Genomic DNA, 25,224 nt, shown 5'->3' with positions numbered 1-25,224 from the left:
CTAGGAGTGTCTCAGCTAGACTTTTTGATTTTAAGTGTTATCAGTGATTTGCATCTCAAGGTAAACCTCTATATTTACATTCATAAATGTGTCTTTAGATTGTACACTTTGATAGTGATATGCCTACTTTCTTGAAAGTGTTTTTCACATGGTTAGGTGTTGTGAATTGTTTTTTCTTCATCAAGGAAAGAATCCTGCAGACATCCAGTTTAGGTCTTCCATGGTCTTCCGGGACTATTGTTGTTGCTATGCTAGTGTCAGGGATCCACCAGCCACACCTCCACCTATCACTCCAAGCAGCTCTTCCACACACTAATCAGCTACACCTGGCCCTCATCAGTTTGCATGCTACTTAAACCCCGTTCCTCCACCAGCTTATTATCCGTTCTACAGCTTAGGCTAAGGAACACTGTTGGACTACCCAAACTACTCAGTTGGTTTATCTCTGTTTACGGGACTCTGTGTGTTTGTTCACGTCAGTCTGATCACAGCTTTAACCAGGTTTAGTTAACCTGGAGTTTAATTGCGGTTTGCCGTTTTCTGCTTTGCCCTGTTATTCTTCATTAAAAAACCTTGTGGATTTCACTTCGGTTTCCGGCACGTTCTTTCGCCTGACAGCTAGCCAGTGTATTTTTGTTAAAAATGTCCCAGATGGTTTTAGACTGCCTACTGCAAAATGTCAATTTACCACATGAAATCAACTCCACATCTTTAATCTGGATCATTCAGTTATAATTAATATTTGCAATAAATAAACCTACCAAAAAAATATTTTTTTTGTTTATTATATATTTTGAGTAATGAGCTTAATAAATGCTACCTTCTGATGTAGGATATGCACACTTGAGATACAAAATACAAATAAATAAATATTTGGAGTGTAGATATGGATAGTAGCATTGTGTTATACCTTGTTTAACCCTGTATGTATGTAAGATGACCCTCTTCTTTGCTTTCTACAGGGGAACATTCATACTGTACAGTATTGGTGATAATGCAATGCCACAAGTGCGGGAGAGAAAGTGGTTAAACAGTGACTTCAACTTTGACAACGTTCTGCATGCTATGATGGCTCTCTTTACTGTGTCGACCTTTGAGGGCTGGCCAGAGTAAGGGCACCTTCTTGCTAGAAAATGCACATGTACATGCACTCACATACACTATCTGGTATGCTTTACCAAATGCAGATGCAGCTTTGGACTAGTCATTTTATCTTTTATTTGTTTCTCCTTTTTTAAGCCTCCTATACAAAGCTATAGACTCAAACCGAGAAAACATGGGGCCCATTTACAACTACCGCATTGAGATCTCGATCTTCTTCATCATCTACATCATCATCATCGCCTTCTTTATGATGAACATCTTTGTAGGTTTCGTCATTGTCACCTTCCAGGAACAGGGAGAGAAGGAGTACAAAAACTGTGAACTGGACAAGAATCAGGTCTGAAGACTTCTTTTCTTTTCTTTTCTTTTCTTTTCTTTTCTTTTCTTGACTTTTCTTTTCTTGTCTTTTCCTTTCTTTTCTTTTCTTTTCTTTCTTTATCCTTTTTTTCTTTTTCCTTTTTTCCTTTTCTTTTCTTTCCCTTTTTTCTTTTCATTTCTTTTCCCTTTTTTACCATCTCCTCTTTTATATTCTATTCTCTTTTCCTGTCTTTTTTCTTCCAACCCTAAACTGTTTGACAGTTGTTTAAGTAGTTTTAAGTCAAGTTCCTCTACTTTGCTTAGTTTGTGTTTTTACCTCTGTTTTGTCCTCGACAGCGTCAGTGTGTGGAGTATGCTTTGAAAGCTCGTCCGTTGCGCAGATATATTCCAAAGAACCACTACCAGTATAAGTTCTGGTACGTGGTAAATTCCACTGGTTTTGAATATGTCATGTTCATTCTCATCATCCTCAACACACTCTGCCTGGCCGTACAGGTAAGGAGGATATATTTCCTTAATGTCTAGTCTTTTATTCAGAATGTCAAAATGCAACTTTTCAATTGTCCTGCAGTGTAGGAATAAGTACCATTATGTTAATTATATATTAATTTCTATATAATAATTTCATTGTTACTGTTCATACAGCATCATGGCCAGTCTCACCGCTTTAATTATGCCATGGACATCCTCAACATGATGTTCACAGGAGTATTTACAGTGGAAATGATTCTCAAACTCATCGCCTTCAAACCTAGGGTATGACACAGAGACTTTTTACCGTTACAAGCTAGAAAATGCATCCCAGGAATAGAATTTTAATCATTAGAGGGGGTGTTCTGTTTTGATACTGGAAGACTCTAGGTTTTCCTCTCATCTCAGATTCCAGAGGTTCCCTTAGTTTTGTATATTTGTCCCAAGATCTGTTGACTTAATCCCTCCATATTTATTCTCCTGCCCCTCATTCTCCCCTCCCCTCCCTCCTTCCTGGCTGGACATTAACCCTCTTTGCCTAGGGTTATTTTGGCGATGCCTGGAATGTGTTTGATGCCCTGGTCGTGATTGGCAGCGTAGTACACATCATTCTGAGTCAGGTAGATGTGAGTACAGTTCCCGCCCCACGTGCTCACTCCCACCCTTATTCCCCTAACTCCGCTCATCCTCTTGCCCCTTTCTCACTCTGGGCTTGTCAATGTAGGGCACAGGCCTTGTACTGTATATCACCTCTGCAAATTCCATGTATACTAAATTTTACCACCAGAGCAGACACCATAGATCCAGGCTGCAAATGTGTCCAAATGTTCTTTAGCTGTTCATAATTGAGTCTGATCTAACTAAACTGTATCTATGGTAACCATGCTCTGATTGGGGGGGGGCACTGTGTTTAAACAGAATGTACATTCATTTGAATTCATTCATTTATTCATGTAATTAAAACTGTAACAGGATTTATAATACTGCACATCCACAGTGTACATGGTGGTAACTGTAACAGTAACTATGTAACACATCATACATAGATCTCTGTTCATTATTTAACACAATGACTGCAAAAACACTTTTTACATTTTTTTTGTTCAGTTTGATGTATTTGCAATCTTTCAATGTAAAATGCTTTCCTCAATTTCCATCATAACAGATCTATAGCACATGTTATAAATTTGGAAATCTTTTATTGTTTTTAAGATACATGCATGTTCCTTTTCTTTATAGGCAACAAAGGTAATTTAACATTATAAAGATTTACTTCAAACAAACAAATATATACATGTACAGATGTTCAATTTGATTTTAATTGAAAAATCCTTCTGTAGAATGAATAACAGCTTTACACAATCCTGGCATCACCAGTTTATCTCAGAGCCACAAACCGCTTGGCTCTGAAGTATGGAATGGTAGCCATGTTGGTTTAAAATTCCTTTTACCCAGAATGTCTTTTGCCTTTTACCTACTTGGTTGCATATATAAACAAAAAAAAAAATGCATGTGTCTCAGAAAACATAAAAGACTAGTGTTATAAAAATTGACAGACACTGTATATCATACATGGTATTTATTATAAATGTGTACAGTAATATTTAAGATGTTTATTGGGGCTATTTTTCTGTTTCTGTTCTTTCCATCAGGTCCATATCGCCTTTTTTTGGTTTGTTTAAATAAAACCAGACAAACAGTTTAATAACTATAAGAACTTGATTAAGCAATATTGCACAAGCAAAACTGAGGCTACGCTCAACATATGCCATATTCGACTAAATTCAGCAACATGGTTGTGATTCCCTACAGCTGGATCAGAGCGGTAGCAATATTATATACTATAACGAGGTGGTTTCTTTTACATTACACTTCTTTAAACATGAAATTAATAGAAAGTAAGTGGCATTTGGAAAACAATATCGGTTTGTGATTGGATACAAATTGCAAAGAAACCAAATTTACTTTATAGCATGTTGTTCACTCGCTGGTTCCCAATTATTTGTCGGTGTTTCCAGGGAAACTGGCACTTATTCCCTCTTTATTTTTTATCATCATCTGACAAATTTTTCATACTTTAACTCAGATTATATATTCCTGTCTAAATTCAGTTTACCATGTTCACATGATTTTGCTAACACTTGAAATATTCCAGTGCAGTTATAGCAAATATAGGCACTATTGGACCATCTCTCAGCCAATCAAAATAGTGGACCACAACTAACGGTATATAAAATAAGCAATATAAAACTTTGCTAATGTTTAGGAGTGCTTGCTTAATGGGAAAACTAAGTGATTTAATAATAATAATAAAAAAACAGACCCCATGCTTATACTTTGAGAACATTTCACTGGCTTGAAAGCAGTGAAAATCACTCACTTTTTCACCATCCTCATTTTTTGTTTGTTACTAGACAAAAAATCTGAAGTCCTCAGTTTGGAAAACTTTCCTGCAAAAAATCATAAAATATGAAGTGACAAAGTGCGCTACAAGTGCTATATCTTAAAAATGTATCTTAAAACAGGAGCCAACTTCATGATATTGTTATGTATAGAAGCCCAATCATTATATATTACACATCTTTTGCCCAATCAGAATAGAGATTTCAACAGCATTGTAATATAGGAGATTCTTCCATGTGTCTAAGGTAATAAAAGTGTAATATACTACAGTACAATTGCATCTTAGCATTTAACCAAAAAAGAAAGGTTTATAAAGTTAATGTGTAGAATCACAGTGCCCCCCTTTTCAACTCTTATTTCAATGGCTGCACCATCATAACTTTGGCTTTCTTTTCTGTGTCTCTCTTTCTACCCCACCCCTTACAATTTCTTTCTACTCCTGTCCCCCTCTTTTGTTTGGTGGGTGCGAGCAGCACTATTTTACCGATGCATGGAACACGTTTGATGCCTTAATTGTTGTTGGTAGCGTCGTTGACATTGCAATCACAGAGATCAATGTAAGTAGTGGTGACCTGTTCGCTTGGCTGAATCCTCCTCCTGTGTGAAGGGTCTTGCAGGCTTTTCTTAGCAGACACTAGCCTCACCTAAAAAATTATGCAAATAAAGAATATTCCAGTTTTTCTGCATCCGAATTTGGATAAACAATTCTAAACAATGCTGTGAAATATCTGCAAGGCCCTTCAAATGCACTCACAGATTTGGTGTATTAATGCTCCCATGCTTTGCACTATAATGTTAAATTCATATGTTGCAAGTGTGTGTTTTCTGAAGTCACATTTCTAAAGCAAATGTATATATACATATACACACACACACACACACACACACACACACACACACACACACACACACACACACACACACACACACACACACACACAGCTGCATCTTAATTAATTAGAATATCATTAAAAAGTTGATTTATTCTAGTACTAAAAAAAGGTGAAAGTCGTGTATTATATAGATTCATCACACACAGCCTGATATATTTCAAGTGTTTATTTCTTTTAATTTAAATGATTATGGCTTACAGCTAATGAAAACCCCAAATTCAGTATCTCAGAAAATCTTTATATTACTTAAGACCAATAATAAAAATAAATAAATACAAATATTTTTAACACAGAAATGTTGGGCTACTGAAAAGTATGAACATGTACAGAACTCAAGAACTCGGGGCTCCCTTTGCATAAATTACCGTGGAGGTGATCGGTCTGTGACGCTGCTGATGTGTTATGGAAGCCCAGGTTGCTCTGATAGCGGCCTTCAGCTCTTTTATGTTGTTGGGTCTGGTGTCTGGTATCTTCCTCTTTTCAATACCACATAGATTCTCCGAGTGGTTTAGGTCGGGTGAGTTTGCTGTCCAATCAAGCTCATGGATACCATGGTCCTTAAACCAGGTATTAGTACTTTTGGCAGTGTGGGCAGTTGCCAAGTCTAGTTGAAAATTAAAATCAGCATCTCCATAAAGCTGGTCAGCAAAGGGAAACATGAAGTGCTCTAAAACTGATCACTGATCAGTTACCTAGCACCTTAACCACTGAGCTACCACTCCCCTCCCCTTACCCTCCATGTGTAAGGTGTTAATGATCGTCTTCTGGACAACTGTCAAGTCAGCAGTCTTTCCCCATGATTGTGTAGCCTGAAATAGACTGAGACACCATTTAAAGGCTCAAGAAACCTTTGCAGGTGTTTGGATTTAATGAGCTGATTAGAGTTTGACACCACGAGTATCCAGTTTTCACAATATTACAATTTTCGGAAATACTGAATTTTGGGTTTTCATTAGCTGTAAGCCATAATCATCAAAATTAAAAGAAATAAACACTTGAAATATACCAGTCTGTGTGTGATGAATCTATATAATACACAAGTTGAAATGTTTGTATTGAATTAATTTTTAATGATATTTAATTTATTGAGATGCACCTGTGTATATATACAGTCTATATATAGATATGCAAAAATAAATCTTTGCTGTATTGTAGAACTATTAGTATTCCCACACTACATTTAAGTGCAAAATTTGTTGAACATTTGGGACCAAATGAAGAAAGGAAAATGGCATTTATAGCAACAAGACATTACAAAAACATGATTAAAAAATGACAGTAAAAATCTTCAGCACAAGTAACAAAAGACAGTGTCTTGTTAGTTGATGTTAAGATTATAAATAATGTATTTCTTTATGATTATGTTTTCATTAATGTAATATCTTCTAGTTTCTCCAAATTTTTTTCCTACTGACCAGATATTATACAGCAGCTACCAACTTAGGAGCATTAAGGATAAAAAAGCTAGTTAGCTGCATTCTTCAAACTGCTGCTCCTGCTGCAAAACAGGGTAGTGTAACAATGTAAAACACATATCCTTATTCAAGAGCTCACAGACCCTTATGATAGTGTTGCTCACAGAACTCGTGATCAATAGAGTAAATATTTTTCTGTTTCTCCTGATACTCAGGAGCCTAATTTAATTCATTTCTTTAATTTGTCTGTAGTTTGCATTGTTGTCTAGCTGCAAAATAAACATTTCTCCTTTAACATTTCCAATTCATCTGCCATTGTTGGGGAAAAAGACTCAAACCTTTGCACTCAACTGTACGTCTGAAGGTTAGGTTAGGTTAAGAAAGTATTTCATTTCGTTAGTGTGCATGTTGTTACTTACGCATGACGAATTTCATCATAAACAGGCTAAACTAAAGTATTGTTGTTATTGCTAGCTTTTACTGAGTAAAAAAAGGAATGCTGTAGGGAGTTGCTAACCCCAGTACTTTGGTTTTAAAGCAGACCGAAGCTCCTGTAGTGGCAGTGGAGCGAGGGGTAAGAAGCCTCCGTTGTTGGTGTTACATTTTAAAAGGACTGCTTCATTCAGCAAAGCTATGAATGGCTATGAATGGATGAAAGCTAGCAGGGTCATGTAGCACACGTGGTAATAAGATAATACGCCCTCACTAGCTTTCATTCAACTTTCTTTAAGTGCCATTCAGTAATAGTATTTTGAGTGAAGTATTGTCTTATACTTTTTTGTAATGCAATTATTGAAAGGTTATTGCTTTCTATTTGAATGAAAATAAAGAATGTCGAGATGCCTCGAAAGCCCAAACCACTATATGCATGTTAAAAAAATGAACTCCCCGAAGGCATGGAGAGTTGTAGCTGATGCATGGGAGATGGAGTCCACGTGGTTTTTAGTTGATGTGGATGATCTCTGCATGCATCTCTGTTTGTAATATTTCAGATATAGCCTTTGCAAACAGACTCGCTTTACAAGTGCTTCACAAAACACTGCATTGATTTCTCATTTGTATTCTCTTCTATTCAGAGAGCACAGCGATGGTATTTGTATGCTCTAAAGTGGACTTCAACATGCATTTATGACATACATTTCCCATCACTATTTTAACTTTATCATTTTCTGATAAAGTTTTTGTGTGTGTGGGTGTGTGTGTGTGTGTGTGTGTGTGTGTGTGTGTGTGTGCGCGTTTTTTGTTTGTTTGCTTGCTTGTTTCTGCCATTTGCATTCTCTTACGTACTTTATTCCGATTTTAGAACACTGAGGATAGCGGACGAATTTCCATCACATTCTTTCGTCTGTTTCGAGTCATGCGTTTGGTCAAGCTGCTGAGCAGAGGAGAGGGCATTCGGACACTACTCTGGACTTTCATCAAGTCATTTCAGGTGTGCTTTTTGGCGTGCCTCATCCACCACCACCACCACATCGCAAACACGAACAGTGGTGGTGAACGGATATAATTATCCTCGCTGATTATCTCCTTTCTACCTCTCCTTTGTGTTTCCCCTCAGGCTCTGCCGTATGTCGCTTTGCTGATAGCCATGCTCTTCTTCATCTACGCAGTAATCGGGATGCAGGTTAAAAAAAATTCAAGTTTGTTTTATTCGTATAGAAATGCTGTGTGTGATAGTGACTGCGTACGAGGTACTTTGTGGGATCGGCACAGAATCTGATTTCCAGAATGTCTACATGCAGTATGATGTTAAAATGCATTGTTTGTGGTTTAGGTGTTCGGGAAGATTGCTTTGATGGATGGCTCGCACATTAATCGCAACAACAACTTCCAGACTTTTCCACAAGCTGTCCTCCTGCTGTTTAGGTACAAAGCAAATCAGAGTGTGCAATCAATCTTTTTTTTTGTATTTTGCACCACTATGTGTAAATGCAAAAAAACTGTTCTCAATTAAAAAAAATCTCTTGGTTCTCTTGGTGCAAAAATTAAAAAAGTGTACAGCTGTTTGAAATGGATTGTAAATATACCCCCTTTCTTTCTCTCTCTCTTTCTCACTCTCTCTCTAGGTGTGCTACAGGAGAGGCTTGGCAGGAAATTATGCTGGCATGTTTGCCTCTTAAACAGTGTCACTCTGATTCTGAAATCACGCCTGGAGAGGAGAAATCATGTGGCAGTGGTTTTGCAATCATTTACTTCATCAGCTTCTATATGCTCTGTGCTTTTTTGGTATGAAATGTACATAATAATTTTTTTTTAAATGATGCAGCTTTGCAGTTTTGTTGCAGAGGCTTACATATCTTTTTCAGATCATCAATTTGTTTGTGGCCGTCATCATGGACAATTTCGACTACCTGACACGCGACTGGTCAATCCTCGGCCCACATCACTTGGATGAATTCAAGAGGATTTGGTCTGAATATGACCCAGAGGCCAAGTGAGTTCCCCAGAATTTTTCGTTGTGAAAAAAACATATGTATTGTTCTCTTTACTTACACTACGTGTGTATCTTTTTCAGAGGCAGGATTAAACACTTGGATGTTGTAACATTATTGCGAAGGATTCAGCCACCACTGGGATTCGGTAAACTTTGCCCACATAGGGTGGCATGTAAGGTGAGAATAAAAAAATGTGCACACACTTGTCAAATTATATGAATTTTTATATGAAAATGTTTAATGTGTAAAGGCAGAGACATTCAAATTCAAATGAAACCTAAATCTAAAGAAGTACATACTGTACAAGCTGAAAACGTTTTCTCATAACCTTCACTCCGCTGGGAAGATGTTGCACTAGATTTTGGAGTGTGCTTGTAGTGATTTGTGCTCATTCAACTACAAAGGTGTTAGCAAGGTCTGGTGCTGATGTAGCATGAGGAGGCCTGGGGTGAAGTCAGTGTTCACATTCATTCTATAAAGGTGTTCAATAGGGTTGATATATATATATATCATAAAATTAGGGGTTATATATATATCCTCCTGGGCATAGAATTCACCAGAGCTGCACAGGTTGTTGCTGGGATCCTCTTTTACGCCTCCATAATGACATCACAAAGCTGCTGGATGTTAAACACAAGATGCTTCTCCACCTTCTGCTTAATAGGATTAGGGTCTGAAGACATACTTGGCCACTTCATCACCTTCACCTTCAGCTTTCTCTGAAAGGCAGTTGTCATCTTGGTGGTGTGTTTGGAGTTATTATTTTGGAAACTGCCGTTCAGCCCAAAGAGACTTAATGTTCTGCTTCAGAATGTCACAGTACATGTTGGAATCCATGTTTCCCTCAATGTCTCGCATCTCCCCAGTACCAGCAGCACTCATGCAGCCCCAGACCATGATGCTACCACCACCATGCTTGTCTGTATGCAAAAACACAGTTTTCTTGGTACTTCTCACCAGGGGTCACCACGTATGCTGGACACCATCTGAGCAAAACAAGTTTATATTAGTCTCATCAGACTACAGGACATGGTTCCAGTAATGTGTGCTCTTTGACAGCGAATTGTTTGCGGGCTTTCTTTTGAGCCAGCTTCAGAAGAAGCTTCCTTCTGGGACGATGGCCAGCTGCTGTTGCAGTGTGTGGTATATGATTTGGGCACCGACAAGCGGACCTTCTGCTTCTGCAACCTCTAAAGTAATTCCAGTAGCTCATGCGTCTAATTTTTTAAGCCAGCTTCTGCACCTGATTCACAGCCTGAGGACATTCTTTGATGGACCCTTGGAAAGGTGTGTTCCGAGTGGAAGCAACATTGGAAACCTCTGTATGACTCAGGCCACTGTACTGTAACTCAGTTTCAGGGTGTTACTGATCTTCCTTAATCCTCGGCCATCTTTGTGGAGAGCAACAATTCTAATTTTGTAAATCTTTAGAAAGTTATTTGCCGTGAGGTACCATGTTAAATATCCAGTGGTCTGTATGAGATAGTTGTACTCAAAGCACCAAATTCTAACTGCTCTAATACAAGATACACCTGTCAAGCAGACAAAAACATGAACATCATGAATAGGACATGGTTACATGGTACAGCTGATATCACTTAGGGTGTACTCACTTTTGTTGCCAGCTATTTTGACAATAATAGCTGTATGTTTAGTTATTTTCAGAGGACAGTAAATCTGTACTGCTATACAAGCTGCACATTGACTAAAATAAATCCAAGTTTAATTTCTATAGTATTGTCTATATGATTTGTGTTTTATAGAGGCTGGTTGCCATGAACATGCCTCTAAACAGCGACGGTACTGTCATGTTTAATGCCACCCTTTTTGCTCTGGTCAGAACAGCTCTGAAGATCAAAACTGAAGGTGAGAGATACATTATGGTCTCTTTCTGGTCTAGGGAATTTCATCTTGCAGTAGCCTATAAGTGCAAAAAACCTTAACAAAAACATAATTCGATCATGAAATAGGAAACAAACCAGCACATTTGGAAAGAAAAGCATTAATTTCAAATTTTAAATAGGTCCTTATTGGAAGATTTACTCTCACCCAACAATTATATAAATGTACAAATGTTAAACTTTATTTTCATATAAAAATCCTAAGTTTTACACACTCTTGGCATCCAGACACGGTTTCTCTAAAAATGGGTTTAGCTGAAATACTTTGCCATACCTCTCATAAAACTTGCCCAATTTGTCTTTGCTAGTTGCTCCAAAACAACCCCAAACTATTATGCTTCCACCTCCATGTTTCCAGGCTTCTCTCCTGTTCTCTGTCTTACATAAGTACTTTATAAGAAACATATATGTGTCTCAGGAATGACACAAGACAAGACTGGTTTCCAACCTTCTAAAACTCCACACTATATAGGAATCCAAAATAAACCTATTACAGTATTTTAATTATAATACGCAACTCAAAGTCAAGTTTTTGTGTGTATGTGTGTTTGTGAAACAAAAATTGTGTCTATTAGGAAATTTGGAACAAGCCAATGAGGAACTGAGGTCTGTCATCAAGAAGATCTGGAAGAGAACTAGTTCAAAACTCCTGGATCAAGTGGTCCCACCTGCAGGAGGTTAGACATATCTGATCACAAATACGCATGCATGCAGGCTTACCATTTATTCCAATCCTACTGTTTTAACACATTAGCACAAGTATGGTTTGTGATTAGCGATAAGGTTATGTGTGAATAGTGAGAGATGTGCATGAGCAAAACATGACACAGGGTTCAAGTGCTGCATAACTGTTTCCTGAGCGGATGAGTCTGTCTTGAGTTGACCCTGTGATTTTAAAAGTACAATACTAAACACTTGGTGAAGAAAAAAATGAGGCTAAATGTGCAGAAAATATTTTGTTTGGAGAAGGTAAAAATAATTTGTTTGAAAAGCTTAAATCGTTAAGCTGTTTCAATTACTGTAACAAGCTTAACATAGCTACGGAGTTCTTTCTTTAGTAAAAAAAAATGCTTTAGTGATTTGCTATGACATTTAATATACATTTTAAAACACAGCCCTCACACATCATCACACCACACCATCATTATTTTTTGTTTTGTAACAGCAGATTGGTAAAAGTATTTTATTTCATACTTGGATACTGCAATATAATGAAGTGGAGCAGAGAGCCTAACTTTGTGGCGTTGCATTATTCATGATCTGGTCTGGGCCTGTTTTCTATGCAAGTGTGTTGCTGGCCACATTAAACTGTGACACGTTAAAACAATGCAGTGCTTGTCCTAGAGTCTAATCTTAACGTTTTCTAAATAGATGTTTCCCTGCTTTGTTAGCTGTACAATTTTGTTTGCTAATTTTTGTTTAACTCACCCAAATATTCTTTGTGAAAATCAGACTATTATATGTATTTTGTTCTGAGAAAATTGAGATGCTCGAACTCGCTGATGCAAACTTAATAAAGAGGATATTTCCTTTATTGCCAGTTCTCACTGGCACAAAATCCATTACTACTAACACTCTGAAGAATAGGCACATTTTTTTTTTTTTTGCAACTGTTCCCTTGAATGATTTCCCAGACTCCCAGATTGCTTCTGTTTAAGTAAACTATGTATAGTATAGTAAACTATAGCTAATGAGTTTACTTTGTAACAATATAACTTGATAATCTTGTAGATTCAAATAATTTGTTAGGATATTTAGTTGGCAATTAGTTTGTCTTTGACTATATATTATACATTTGAATCAGTCCAAACAAAAAAATACAATTAAGTATTGTTATATAGTAAACATTTCCGATTAAACGCCCCCAAAATAACAGCTTATTAGTGTGTTGTTTTGCAGAATTATAAGCTGCATGATTGACCTACCTTAAAATACTTTTTCCAAGTAGCAATTGTATATTTCAGGCTATACAGAATATGCTTTTCATAATATAGTTTTCATGCAAATAGGTTAAAGACATTCAAAATCCACACATTTGATGTTAGAGGTAAGAGAAAACATTATTAAGAGTGGCATTTATAAAGTTTTATAAACGGCAACAATAGCGATCTATGTAAACTTTTTAAAAACTCTCCATTTCATTATAACTTATTTTCATTATGACCTTTGACCATAGTAGGATTCTTTTATTGGATTACATAGCTAAACATTTGAAACAAAAGTTCCTTTAAGACATATTTGGTTTTTTTTTTTTGCAAATGCCTGTGCATTTTCGACAGTAATATAAGGTCTGTATCTAAAGCATGCATGACAAGCTCAGCTTTTGAAACATGTTACAGTAAAACATTACAGTGACCCAGCGTGGTATTGACCAAGTGTGTTCGCTTCACTCAGATGATGAGGTAACAGTGGGGAAGTTCTATGCCACATTCCTGATACAGGACTACTTTAGGAAATTCAAGAAACGCAAAGAGCTAGGCCTTGTGGGAAGGAACCCTTCCAGTCATAACACCGCCATTGCGCTACAGGTGAGACAGCATCTCTTTTTCAAGCTACATCTGCTAGCATTTCATTCTGTTGAGTAATTATTAACCAGGACTGTATTGCAGCCACACTTTTCTCCCTAATAAAATCAAGGCCAGTTCCTACTCTACAGTTAAAGTTTCCCAATCACATGGCAGGTACCCAGAATCACTAGTGTCTGGACTGATATGGGAGAGAGTCTATGCCACCCCTAAACCACAATTGTCATTGTATTTTTGATTCATTTGACTCATTCCTGTGAGGAATTCTTTTTGATAAAAAAAAAAAATTAGCATTAATTTATAAAACCAACAACAAAAAAACCCACCAAAAAGTCATTTTCTAGCTTAGTGTGTGTGTGTGTGTGTGTATATGTGTATTTTATGTGTCTGTTTCATGCTAGGCTGGTCTGCGGACACTGCATGACATAGGCCCTGAGATTCGCAGAGCCATATCCTGTGACCTACAAGATGAAGACCTGGTAGACTTTAACCCAGATGAAGAAGAAGATATCTATCGAGTAAATGTAGTAGATTTTGTAATAGATTATAAATATTATATAAAATGATGTATCAGCAATTTAGATATTTTATTTGTTTTAGATATTTTATTTGTTTTATATTTAAAAATTTTAATTAAGAATATTATGCTGGACTTATTTGTAATGTGTTATGCGTAGGGTTCAAATCCCTCTGGTTGAAGGATATATCAATGCATTATGTTTCTCTCTTTGCCTCCTCTCTTCCTAGAGAAATGGTGGCCTTTTTGGAAACCACGTCAATCATGTCAACGGGGATCACAGAGGCTCATCCACGTCTACTAACGTCACCCAGCGCCCGCTCCACGTCCCACCCCTTCCCTTCTATGTTCATGTTGAGCCTTCTCCACAGCCCCTTTATTCGCAAAACCGCCCATATTCAAACCCTAACTTGTACTTTAAGTCCCCCAAGTCCTCGAACTCCAACCTCAACAATGCCAATGTGCCATGCATGCCTGTCCTGACCAACGGAGGGCAGTACCGCCCTCATGCAGATCGGCCCACCAGAAGCCGGGTGTCTTCCCTGGGTTCCTACCTCAACCTCAGGAGTGATTTAGAATCACAGCGAAAGTCTCATTTTAAGAGGTGAGAGCACTTCCCTGAGTGGAGTTTGACTTGAGTGGCTATTAGCAGGGTTAGCTTTTCTATTGAAAATGTATATTCTGCCAGCAAAAGGTCAAGGCAGAGTATTAGTAAACCTAATTAAAGTACTGCCCTGAGTATATATTCATGTTTATATGTAAATGTTTTGTTTTGTAATGTCGGTAACATGATTAAAACTTTTATCTCTTTTTTTTGTACTGGTAGCCAATAACAAAATGGGTTTGATGTATCCAGCTTTTATTTCTGACCCACAGAAAAACAGGACATGGTTGAGAACACCAATTGGCAAATGAAACATAGATGTTTGATAGCTCTGTATGTAACCTAAGGAATTGGGTTGTTAAAGGGCTTTGCAATATGTGCAAAGTGCACTGACATTTACAGTAGATAAGTCAACCTTTTCACTGATAAATAAAGCCTCCGCTTTACCCATAGTTTCAGTCTCATTACCTGTAGAGAACATACGTAATATGCTGTGTTAAAAAGGCAAGTCAGCAAATCTTGAAATTTACTTTTCCTTTCATATGCAGAATGCTGACTATGCTCTTATCTGACCTCATCACAGCATTTGAGAGGCACTTACCGCCAATCACAATAAAAGTGACATTTAACAGTTGAAACTTTTTTTAAACCAAGGGAATTAACAACGCAAAAGGGTTTTTTTTCTGCTTCAATCAAATCAATCAATCAAATTTTATTTATAGAGCGCCTTACAACATCCAAAAGGAGCCCAAGGCGCTTTCCAGTAAAAACATCAATAGACAAAAAAATATAACAACACAATGTACATAAAATAGCAGTCGAATCAGAGGCTACATGTTAAAAGCTTGTATTCTTCACAACACATTTCACAAAGTTTTTTGAGAAGTGTGCTTATTAGTCCAGCTGCAGGTTTTGGACTTTTAATCCTAATTTGTAACTATTTTTTTATATCTATTCATTCATTCATTTTCTCCCGCTTATCCGTAATTCGGGTCGTGGGGGCAGCAGTCTAAGCAGGCCCCCGCCTTCGACTGCTGCCCAATCCTCACAGCACCATCCCTTACGGTCCCTCCTGCAGGTGGTGAGCCCACGGGAAGGCGGCCCCACGTCACTCCGACGTCACGGACCTTGATATTTCCCTCGTAAGGGACCCCCGGAGCATAGAGGGTTAAGGGCCTTGCTCAAGGGCCCAAGAGTGGCAGCTTGGCGATACCGGGGCTTGAACCCCAGACCTTCCGATCGGCAACCCAGCGCCTTAACCGCTGGAGCCACCACACACCACTTTTTTTTTATATCTATTACCTATTTAATCAGGTCAAAAAAGCATCAGTTGTTTTAAGTTTCTTGTTTTTCCTTGGTCAAGTTTTTTTTTTTTTTTTTTTTTTTTTACGTATGCAGCATTTATATTTATACCTCAGGGAAACAGCACATCAGAGCAAATGGAAGATCATTTCACATCTTTTTTACACCGATCAGGTGTAAACTTGCCTAATATTGCCTAAACCAATCCAGCATTAAAAGCATTAACTTCTCAGCAATTTGAGCTACTGGAGCTCGTCTTTTGTAGCGGACCACACTGGCCAGCTTTCGCTCCCCACGTGCATCAATGAGCCTTGGCCACCCAGGACCCTGTTGCCGGTTCCCCACTGTTCCGTCTTTAAAGCACTTTTGATAGATGACCACTGCAGAGCGGAGACGACTCTGCCCCAGTCGTCTAGACCTCACAAATTGGCTCCTGTCAAACTCACTCAATTCCTTACGCTCGCCCATTTTTCCTGCTTCTAACACATCAAATTTGAGGACAAAATGTTCACTTGCTGCCTAATAAATCCCACTTACTAACATGATAAATGATAGAGATAATCAGTGTTATTCACTTCAACTGTCATAATGTTATAATGTCATAATGTTATGCCTGATCGGTGTATGAAGGGTCCAATAATTTTGTGGTATTCCGATCTGCCTTATCCTTTCTGAATCCCTATAAATAAATGTGTGAGGCTGCTGCCTTTCATTACTGCTTTATTGAAATACACTGAATTTGGTTTTGTTATAAAAAGATTCTTTGTTTAGAATTCTTGCCTCATTTGATCACTCTTTTCTATTTTATCTTTTATGTCTATTTATCCATCTGTCATCTACATGTGCACACATGTTGCTGTTTCTCTACTTGCCTGATGGGACAGACCACGATACTATGAGACCTATATTAGGTAATAAATATTATTATATCAATCTATTCATTCATTAATTTGCATGGCTTTATCCAGTAAAATGACAAACTTAGACAGGAGTTAGTTGTTTATTTTTTTAAAAAAAAGCAATAATTTACACATTAATTTATCTAACTATTTCCAGGTCAGACTCAACAGCTGGTTTTTACCCCACCATCTGCCGCCAAGCCTCTGTCCACGGTGATGTAATTGACGATGATAGAGCTTCAGTGGAGTATTACAGTGGGGAGGAGTCTCAGGAGGAGGACCTCATGCTGGCTGGTGACAGGTATCACAGTGACACTCTTGCTGCAGACACAATCGGCTAATTCTCAAAGAATAAATTTTGATTATTTTATATTTTGAAACCATATATATATATTCTGGAGAAATATTCCTGAAAAGAATAAAGCCATCAGGTGTACCATGACATATTACGCTTTCCCTATAAAATAATCCATTTTGATCATACTGTGAACTAGACACAAGTGAAAGGCAATTTTTCTTTTTTCCTCTTACACTTAACAGAACTATTAAATATATATACACACAGTGGGTACGGAAAGTATTCAGACCCCCTTAAATCTTTCACTTTTTGTTATATTGCAGCCATTTGCTAAAATCATTTAAGTTCATTTTTCTTCCCCATTAATGTACACATACCCCATATTGACAGAAAAACACAGAATTCTAAAACACTCGAATAAAAACATATATTTTTTAGGTGCAAGTACCTCATCTTATAGTTCAGCTGCTGCCTGTTATTTTCCAACATTATGGATATATAGACGATCTTCGAATCTCTCCATCTATAGACATTTTTCTGTCATCCTACCATAACAATGTACGTACATTTGTTTCTTAACCAAGTCATACATTTGCTCTCTATGCTTCTTGCTTTTCTGTCTCCGGGAGGTCATACAGAGAGTATCAGGACACGGTGAGCAGTTTGGAGTCAAACCCTCCTCATGAGAACCAAGACCCTTTGTGTTTTTATGATGATGATGAGCAGCCTATTTGCCAGGAACCTAAGAAATCACAGATGAGAAGGCTTCTGCCCTCGACACCTCAGGGTGAGACCATATCAAAAGTCTACACAAAGATATGATCCGTTCCTCACATTAAAATCGATATCGCACCGGTAAAGGATTAGTGGCTTCCTTTGCTTCCACAGCACCTCATAAGCAAAGAAATGAAGACCTTATACTGCAGTTTACATCATTTTATAAAGATAGAATGTAGAGGTAGAAAATATAAGCTTTTTAGTCAAAGGTCCATCATTTGCTGTATACATTGTATGCATCCTAAGCCACAAAGGCACAATGGACAAATGAATCAGATGTATTACTACCTTACAACTTTACTCTCTTTAATTTAGTGTTTCTAAAGGTCTTGATAAGAAAGTTAAATGTACATTGTGTCTCTCTCTGTTTGTTTTACCTCCACACAGTTCCTCGTAGACCTTCCTTCAACTTTGAGTGTCTGTGCAGACAAAGAAGCCAGGATGAGGCTCCTCATTCTCCACCAGTTCATCAGCACACTGCACTACCTCTGCAACTAATGCAGCATCAGGTAAACTTCAGTTAGCACTTCCCCACCCCCCACATGTCTGGAATATAGCCTAGCAGACAAGCTGGAAATAATCTGGTCATGTCATTTTGTGTATACTGTATATTATGTTCAAGCTTTCAACCCAAAAACAAGCATACCAAAATGTTAAATTGCAGTTTGCTATATATAAAGTGCTTTCCATTTATATTGGCACCCTTGGTAAATATAAGGCAAGAAAGTTTTAGAAATGTACAAAATACTCTGATCTCATGGAAATCAAACATTTGCAACAGTTCTTTTATTATTAACAAAGGAAATTGGCAATTTGTATTATTTCATGAGTAAAATGTATGTGAAATATATTCAGATTGATATTTTCCAATTTTCTTTTCAATACTTGGGTAACTAGGAACAGAAAATTGTTGGGGAAACCAACTTCCTTTTTTACAGCTCTATAAATATGAGGTAACACAAAGGCCAAGTTCTCCTCATTAATCATAATATTGGATAAGACTGAAGAATATAGCTGAGATGTGCAGCAAAAGGTTGCTGAGCTTCACAGAATGGGAAGTGGCCATAAAAAGAAAAATGCATTTAAGATAATTAGTAAAATCTCCAAGGATCACAGCTGGAGAATTGTAGAAATTAGCTGTGTCTTGGGGTCAGAGAGTCTCTAAAACTACAATCCAATGTCACCTAATACACCACAAGGTTGTTTGGTATGACCAAAAAACAAACTTATGTGTCTTCAGTTTGTCAGACAGAACGGAAACTTCAATAAATTCTTGTTTTATTGTCCGCTGAAACCAAAATCAAGCTTTTAGGCAATAGAAACTAGCAGTTTCCATACGTAAAACTACTGAATTTCCACAGTTAAATATGGTTGTGGCTCTTGTTAAGATACATGGCATCAATCTATCATCTATCAAATATCAGCAGATATTAAATCCAAACTTGAATGTCTCTAGCAGAAAGCTTGAAATGGGCCATGGGTGGACCCTCCAGCAAGACAATGATCTAAAAGACAGAACAGAATCAACACAGTAATGGTTTTCTGACCACAAAATCAAAGTCCTTCCATAGCCATCCCAGTCGCTCAACTTAAAACTCATAGAAAACCCTGTGGAGTGAACTGAAAAGTCCATTAGTGTAGACCTTGAAATTCAAAAGGATCTGAAGAGATTTGGTAAGGAAAAATCGACCCCTTGTTAAGTATTCTCCAACCTTATAAAGCATTAGAGGAGAAGACTGAGAGCTGGTATTTTGGCAAATGGAGGTAGTACAAAATGTTGTTTTAGAATAGGTCAGTAATAAAAACACACATATTTAACAGAAATATTCTTTTTGCATGAACTGTGTTGTGTTTGCTATTGTTTGATGACCAGCAGAGCAGAGTTATATTGTGAATTGTAATAAAATATGGAAAGGTTAAACAATAAAACGAAATAATTCACCGCTGTCTTCACACATTTACCAGGGGTGCCAATATTACTGCAGGGCATTGTGTTTTTGTTTACAAAGAAGTATTTAAATATCAAATTGTATTTCCTACACTAATTTGTTTCTTTTTAATTTTTATGACCACTTACTGCAATTTTTCTCGGCACAGGAGTGTGTCCAGTGTTTCTCTGCAGTATAATCTTCACATCAGCCATTTTTGCATGTTTTAGCTATACACCACACACACACACACACACACACACACACACACACACACACACACACACAAACAAACTATGCAAATAATACGGTTGTAAAGGCAAGCCAATCAAAGTTCACACTACAGAATAAGCATTCAAAATGATTTGCACAGACAAAGGCCTTGTTTAGGTACACTATATTGACAAAAGTACTGGGACATCTGACTTTTCAAGCCATATGTGGTTCTTCCCTAAAGTGTCATCACAAAGATGGAAGCACACAATAGTAAAGAATGTCTTTGGATGCAGTAGGGTCAAATTTTCCCTTTACTTGAACTAAGAGAACCAATCCTGTTTCCAACATTACAAGGCCCCTGTGCTCAAAGCAAGCTCCTTAAAGATATGCTGGGTTGGAGTGGAAGATCTTGAGTGACCCGTTATAGAGCTCTGACTTCCACCCTATTGGGACCTCAACACCTTTGGAATGAATTGGAATTCTGACTGCACCACGGGCCTCCTCATTTCACCTACATCAGTACCGTTGCAGCTGAGCACAAATCTCCACAAGCACATACCAAAATCTAGTGGAACATCCTTCCAGAAGAGTGGTGGGGAGTAAATGTGGAATGAAATGTTCAAAATACCAATCACATACAGTACATACCAATTTTATGGTCAGGTGTCCACACTTTTTTGTCCATATAGCGTCTGCATTGCGTCAATATTTTTTACTGGACATTATATCCAAAGCTTTTTGATTTCATTGAACATTGGGAGTTTTACCCATTTAAAAAAACAATAGTGGCTGGAAATGTATAAAAAAAAGTGATTTGGTGCTACCGCAGAGTTACTTGATTCTATAGTAAACTCTGGAGGATAGGAAAATAAGATTTAGTGGTTTTACTGTTGGTGACTGTTCTAATATTTAGCTATAACATAATATTTAAAAATGCTATCAATGATGAATGAAGCATTATTTAAGTCACACATAATTCAACACAATTGCCACTTTTGAGAGATACCAATTGGTGGCAAATAAACAGCCATCTTGTAAATATCTGATCGAGCAGCTCCTCCCTTATACAGCCAAAGGTCTTAGCGAATCCGTATTGTAGCTTGCGTAGGGCTTTTGCCTCTGATTACCAAAAAGTTCAAGTTCAATTTAGCTACGAGGTTCAAGAAGTTCGAAATCTCTGATCTTATCCGTTCTAGCATGCTGTACATGCACAGTTTTTTCTTGCTTGACATGTCTTGCAATCTCCTGATAGCATATGATAGTATGGGTATAATGGAAGGAAGTAAGAAAGTTTTTTGTAATTTTTCTTTGTGAAAATGCTGACATTGCATTTCATATAACACTAATTTTCTAAGCTTTGATGACAGTTTATGATTAAATTTTTAAATATTTTTCCCTGTACTTTCTTGTTAACTAAAAATAAGGCTGCAACATGCGTCATCGGTTCTAGCATGCTATGCATGTGCCATTGTATCCTTGGCATCTCCTGCTAGCTTTTTTTTTACTTTAATTGATAGCATAACCTATGCGTTTAGACAGATACAAGGTAAGTCTTATCCTGCCTTCAAACTACGTCTACCTTTTTATCAGGGACCTGCAAATTCTCCCTCACGGAATGTTTTTTGCACAGAACACCCATATGCAATGTTACAATACACCAATCAGGCATAACTTTTGTAACCGCTGACAGGTAAATTGTGAATAACACTGAGTATCTCTTCATCATGGCACCTGTTATTGGGTGGGATATTATTAGGAAGCAAATGAACGTTTTGTTCTCAAAGTTAATGTGTTAGAAGCAGGAAAAATAGGCGTAAGGATTTGAGCGAGTATAACGAGGGCCAAATTGTGAGGTTTAGACGACTGGGTCAGAGCGTCTCCAAAACTGCAGCTCTTGTTGGATGTTCCCAGTCTGCAGTGGTCAGTATCTATCAAAAGTGGGCCAGGTGAGGAAACAATTGGTTAACCGACGACAGGGTCCTTGGCGGTTGAGGCTTACTGAAGCAAGTGGGGTGCGAAGGCTGGCCCGTGTGGTCTGATCCAACAGACTAGCTCCTGTAGCTCAAATTGCTGAAGAGGTTAATGCTGTTAATGCTCAACGGGTCAGGACTGTTTTGGCAGCAAAAGGGGGACCAACATGATATTAGGCAGATGCTCATAATGTTATGCCTAAACGGTAGCAGAAAGTTATGCCTGACTGGTGTACACCACTGCATTGTTTTTTTTTTACGCTTTTTATTTTCTACATAATAATCTTCATTACTGAAAAGCATCCATCCCATGCATGTTGCCCAGGTGATGGCTGTAGCCGGTCTAGACTCCTGCCGAGCACGACTCTCTCCTACACGCTCGATCCACTCATGGTCCACGCCCCCGGACACGCCCCCATCCTACACCCCTCTCATCCAGGTGGACTGGCATGGAGCTCCACCCAGTGCCAGCAGCACTCCAGCATTGGCTCGCCGCAGCTCCTGGTACACCCAGAAGGGCCATGATTGGTCACCCAAATCGGTCACACCCACTTCCTCCCTCTTACAGATCCCACCTGCCTACAGCAGTCAGTATCTGCAGCAGAGAGGCAGCGCTCATAGTCTGGTGGAGGCAGTGAGTGTCAATTCTAATGCTTGTTTTTTTCTGTTTTGTGTTGCATAATACTGTAGATTTCATATGTTCATTCAACCCTCTTTTTTTTATTCAATTGGCCAATTATAGGCAAGAAGGTAGGGAAACATCATGTATGCCATAATGCCATTGTGATACATCATCATCTGAGTTTCTATAATCTTTGCTCTAGGTGTTGATATCGGAGGGACTGGGAAAATATGCAAAGGACCCAAATTTTGTGGCAGCAGCCAAACACGAGATCGCAGACGCATGCGAGATGACTATTGATGAAATGGAAAGCGCAGCAAGCAACTTGCTAAATGGAAGTCTGGGCAATAGCATGGGATCAGACGGCACCGGCACGCCCCAGAGCATCATAGGCCACAGTCTCCACAACTACAGCGATGAGGAGGCGGAGCCAAACAGTAAATACGAGGAGGACCTTGCAGACGAAATTATATGCATCTCAAATTTATAGCATTTGCTAAAAATAAAACAAAAAAACAAAAAAAAGAACAAACAGTTGAAAGAAGAAATAGTGCCTTCTAGGGGGGTGGAGACTAACAACTCTCTGGGCCGATCAACCAAGCAAAATTTTATCCCATTTCTACAGCTGTCACCTTACTGGGACATGGGCTTGCTGCAGGAAAAAATTTGACACAAGAAATGTGAGCTCTCAACTGTATGTATGTATGTATGTATGTATGTATGTATGTATGTATGTATGTGCGTGTGTGTGTGTGTGGGCGTGTGTGTGCATGTTTGTTTCTCAACAGCTTTTTACAAGTATATTTTTCCACATTCTTTACATATCAACCAAAAAGAAAAACATCTTTTCGCAGTCATATCACTCTCCATTGCCTTACCCACATACACACAAGCTGGTAGTTAGCTTCAATACACTGCCATTTATTGTACATTCCCAGTGTCACTCAAAACGAGTCAACAGAACAGCCAGATAAAACCGTTAAGCAATATCACCCCGTAAGCATATTATCAAACTTGAAAATGCACATCTTTTACTGCGTATGCATAAAGGAGAACCTGACAACACAGCAAAAGGTCTACGCAAGTTTCTCCCTGCAATTCCACACTATGTTCTATAATAAATAAAAAACATGGGTTTAGCACAAACACAGTAATCTTACACCCTGAAGTTAAAAGTATTTATGGATAACATTTCAATCAAGCCATGATTTGAGCCAGTGTGTATGCAAAATGCACACGATATGCAGAAGATCCACTCTGGTCTCTGATATTATATGTATTATATAAATTATATATATATATAAAACATATACCGTATTTTTCGGACTATAAGCCGCTACTTTTTCCCACGTTTTGAACCCCGCGGCTTAAACAACGAAGCGGCTAATTTATGACTTTTTCCTGGGTTTTTCCCAGTTTCACAAACTTTAAGCCAAAAAACTGAACCCCATAACATTCGACCAATCAAATTTTCCAAACGGATGAGCTGCACGGCATCGGGAGAAAAAACTTCCATCGGGTGATTTTGAAACGCACAACGATGCCAAAAGATAAACTCCAGAGATAAATAGTTGCGAAAGAAAGGAGGAAGACAGTAAACAATGACTTTCTTGGTCGGCTACTGTTTAGATACAAGCCGTTATAACCCGTTGAGTCAGGGTGAAGGGAGAGCTTGCTTCTGGCATGCTATTTCCAAAACACCGCTATGCTCCTAAAGGAAGTGCAACATATTTCACCCGTTACACCGTGTGTAACGTGTCTTTCGTTAAAGCCTGTGTAAAGTACATTAGTGAAGACACCTGCGGCTTATAGACAGGTGTGGCTTATTTATGTTAAAAATAAAAATATTTGTAAAATTCAGTGGGTGCGGCTTATATATGGGTGCGCTTTATAGTCCGGAAATTACAGTATATATATATATATATATATATATATATATATATATATATATATATATATATATATATATATATATATATATAATATTACGTATAATATATACGTATAATTCAGAATACAAATTGTCATTCGGCTCTATTTTTTTGCATTCTCGTGTCCGAAGTTTTGAGGAGACGCTGGTTCTTTCGTCACGCCACTCGTGCTCTTTCCCGCCTCAGAAAGTTTAGGTAGCGTCATTAATTCATTGTGATAGCACCGTCTTAGTGCTATTTATTGCTGTGTCTTTGTTTCGTTAACACTACAGTACAGTAGTCCTCGTATACACTATTATATCGTAGTGGAGATTCTCCTTCCAAACAATAATTCTCCTCCTCCGAACGGCATCTTTATCACGCCAACATTCGCTTTTCTCAAAGCTAAAGTACCAAGTTAAGATACTGTTTTCCTCTTTTAGATGTTAAGGCACCATTATTAAATGCCTAATACTAAATAATATAAGTCCATATTGTTTGTATTTTATATTTATATGAATATTTGGGGTTGTTCGGAATGCATTATCCCACCTTCAGTTATTCCTTATTGGGAAATTCATATCGGTATATTAATATACGATAATTTTTCAGGGTGCGAATGGCATTCCGGAGGTACGTAACCCGAGGTACCACTGTACACTGTGTATATATAATATATATATATATATATATATATATATATATATATATATATA

The 25,224-nt window shown here is 37.8% G+C and overlaps 1 protein-coding gene across 1 annotated transcript in view; it reads left to right on the top strand.

Moving 5' to 3' along the window:
• cacna1db (calcium channel, voltage-dependent, L type, alpha 1D subunit, b) overlaps positions 1 to 23,439 on the top strand; it is a 120,654-nt gene extending 97,215 nt beyond the window's left edge. The window contains 23 exon segments of the mRNA XM_083554637.1: positions 963 to 1,109; positions 1,240 to 1,441; positions 1,759 to 1,917; positions 2,068 to 2,178; positions 4,770 to 4,853; positions 7,143 to 7,178; positions 7,908 to 8,036; positions 8,163 to 8,228; positions 8,379 to 8,470; positions 8,671 to 8,830; positions 8,911 to 9,038; positions 9,120 to 9,216; positions 10,803 to 10,905; positions 11,516 to 11,617; positions 13,335 to 13,468; positions 13,867 to 13,983; positions 14,213 to 14,586; positions 16,773 to 16,799; positions 16,945 to 17,089; positions 17,713 to 17,872; positions 18,250 to 18,371; positions 22,302 to 22,610; positions 22,801 to 23,439. Coding sequence (XP_083410763.1) covers positions 963 to 1,109; positions 1,240 to 1,441; positions 1,759 to 1,917; positions 2,068 to 2,178; positions 4,770 to 4,853; positions 7,143 to 7,178; positions 7,908 to 8,036; positions 8,163 to 8,228; positions 8,379 to 8,470; positions 8,671 to 8,830; positions 8,911 to 9,038; positions 9,120 to 9,216; positions 10,803 to 10,905; positions 11,516 to 11,617; positions 13,335 to 13,468; positions 13,867 to 13,983; positions 14,213 to 14,586; positions 16,773 to 16,799; positions 16,945 to 17,089; positions 17,713 to 17,872; positions 18,250 to 18,371; positions 22,302 to 22,610; positions 22,801 to 23,088 — 3,292 coding nt within the window. The 3' untranslated portion in view covers positions 23,089 to 23,439.
• The last annotated feature ends 1,785 nt before the right edge of the window (positions 23,440 to 25,224 follow it).

The sequence above is a fragment of the Silurus aristotelis genome (genome assembly GCF_946808225.1).
Source record: "Silurus aristotelis genome assembly, chromosome: 11".
Taxonomy (NCBI): domain Eukaryota; kingdom Metazoa; phylum Chordata; class Actinopteri; order Siluriformes; family Siluridae; genus Silurus; species Silurus aristotelis.
Note: the sequence above shows the minus strand (reverse complement) of the source record. Positions and strands in the feature narration are given on the sequence as shown.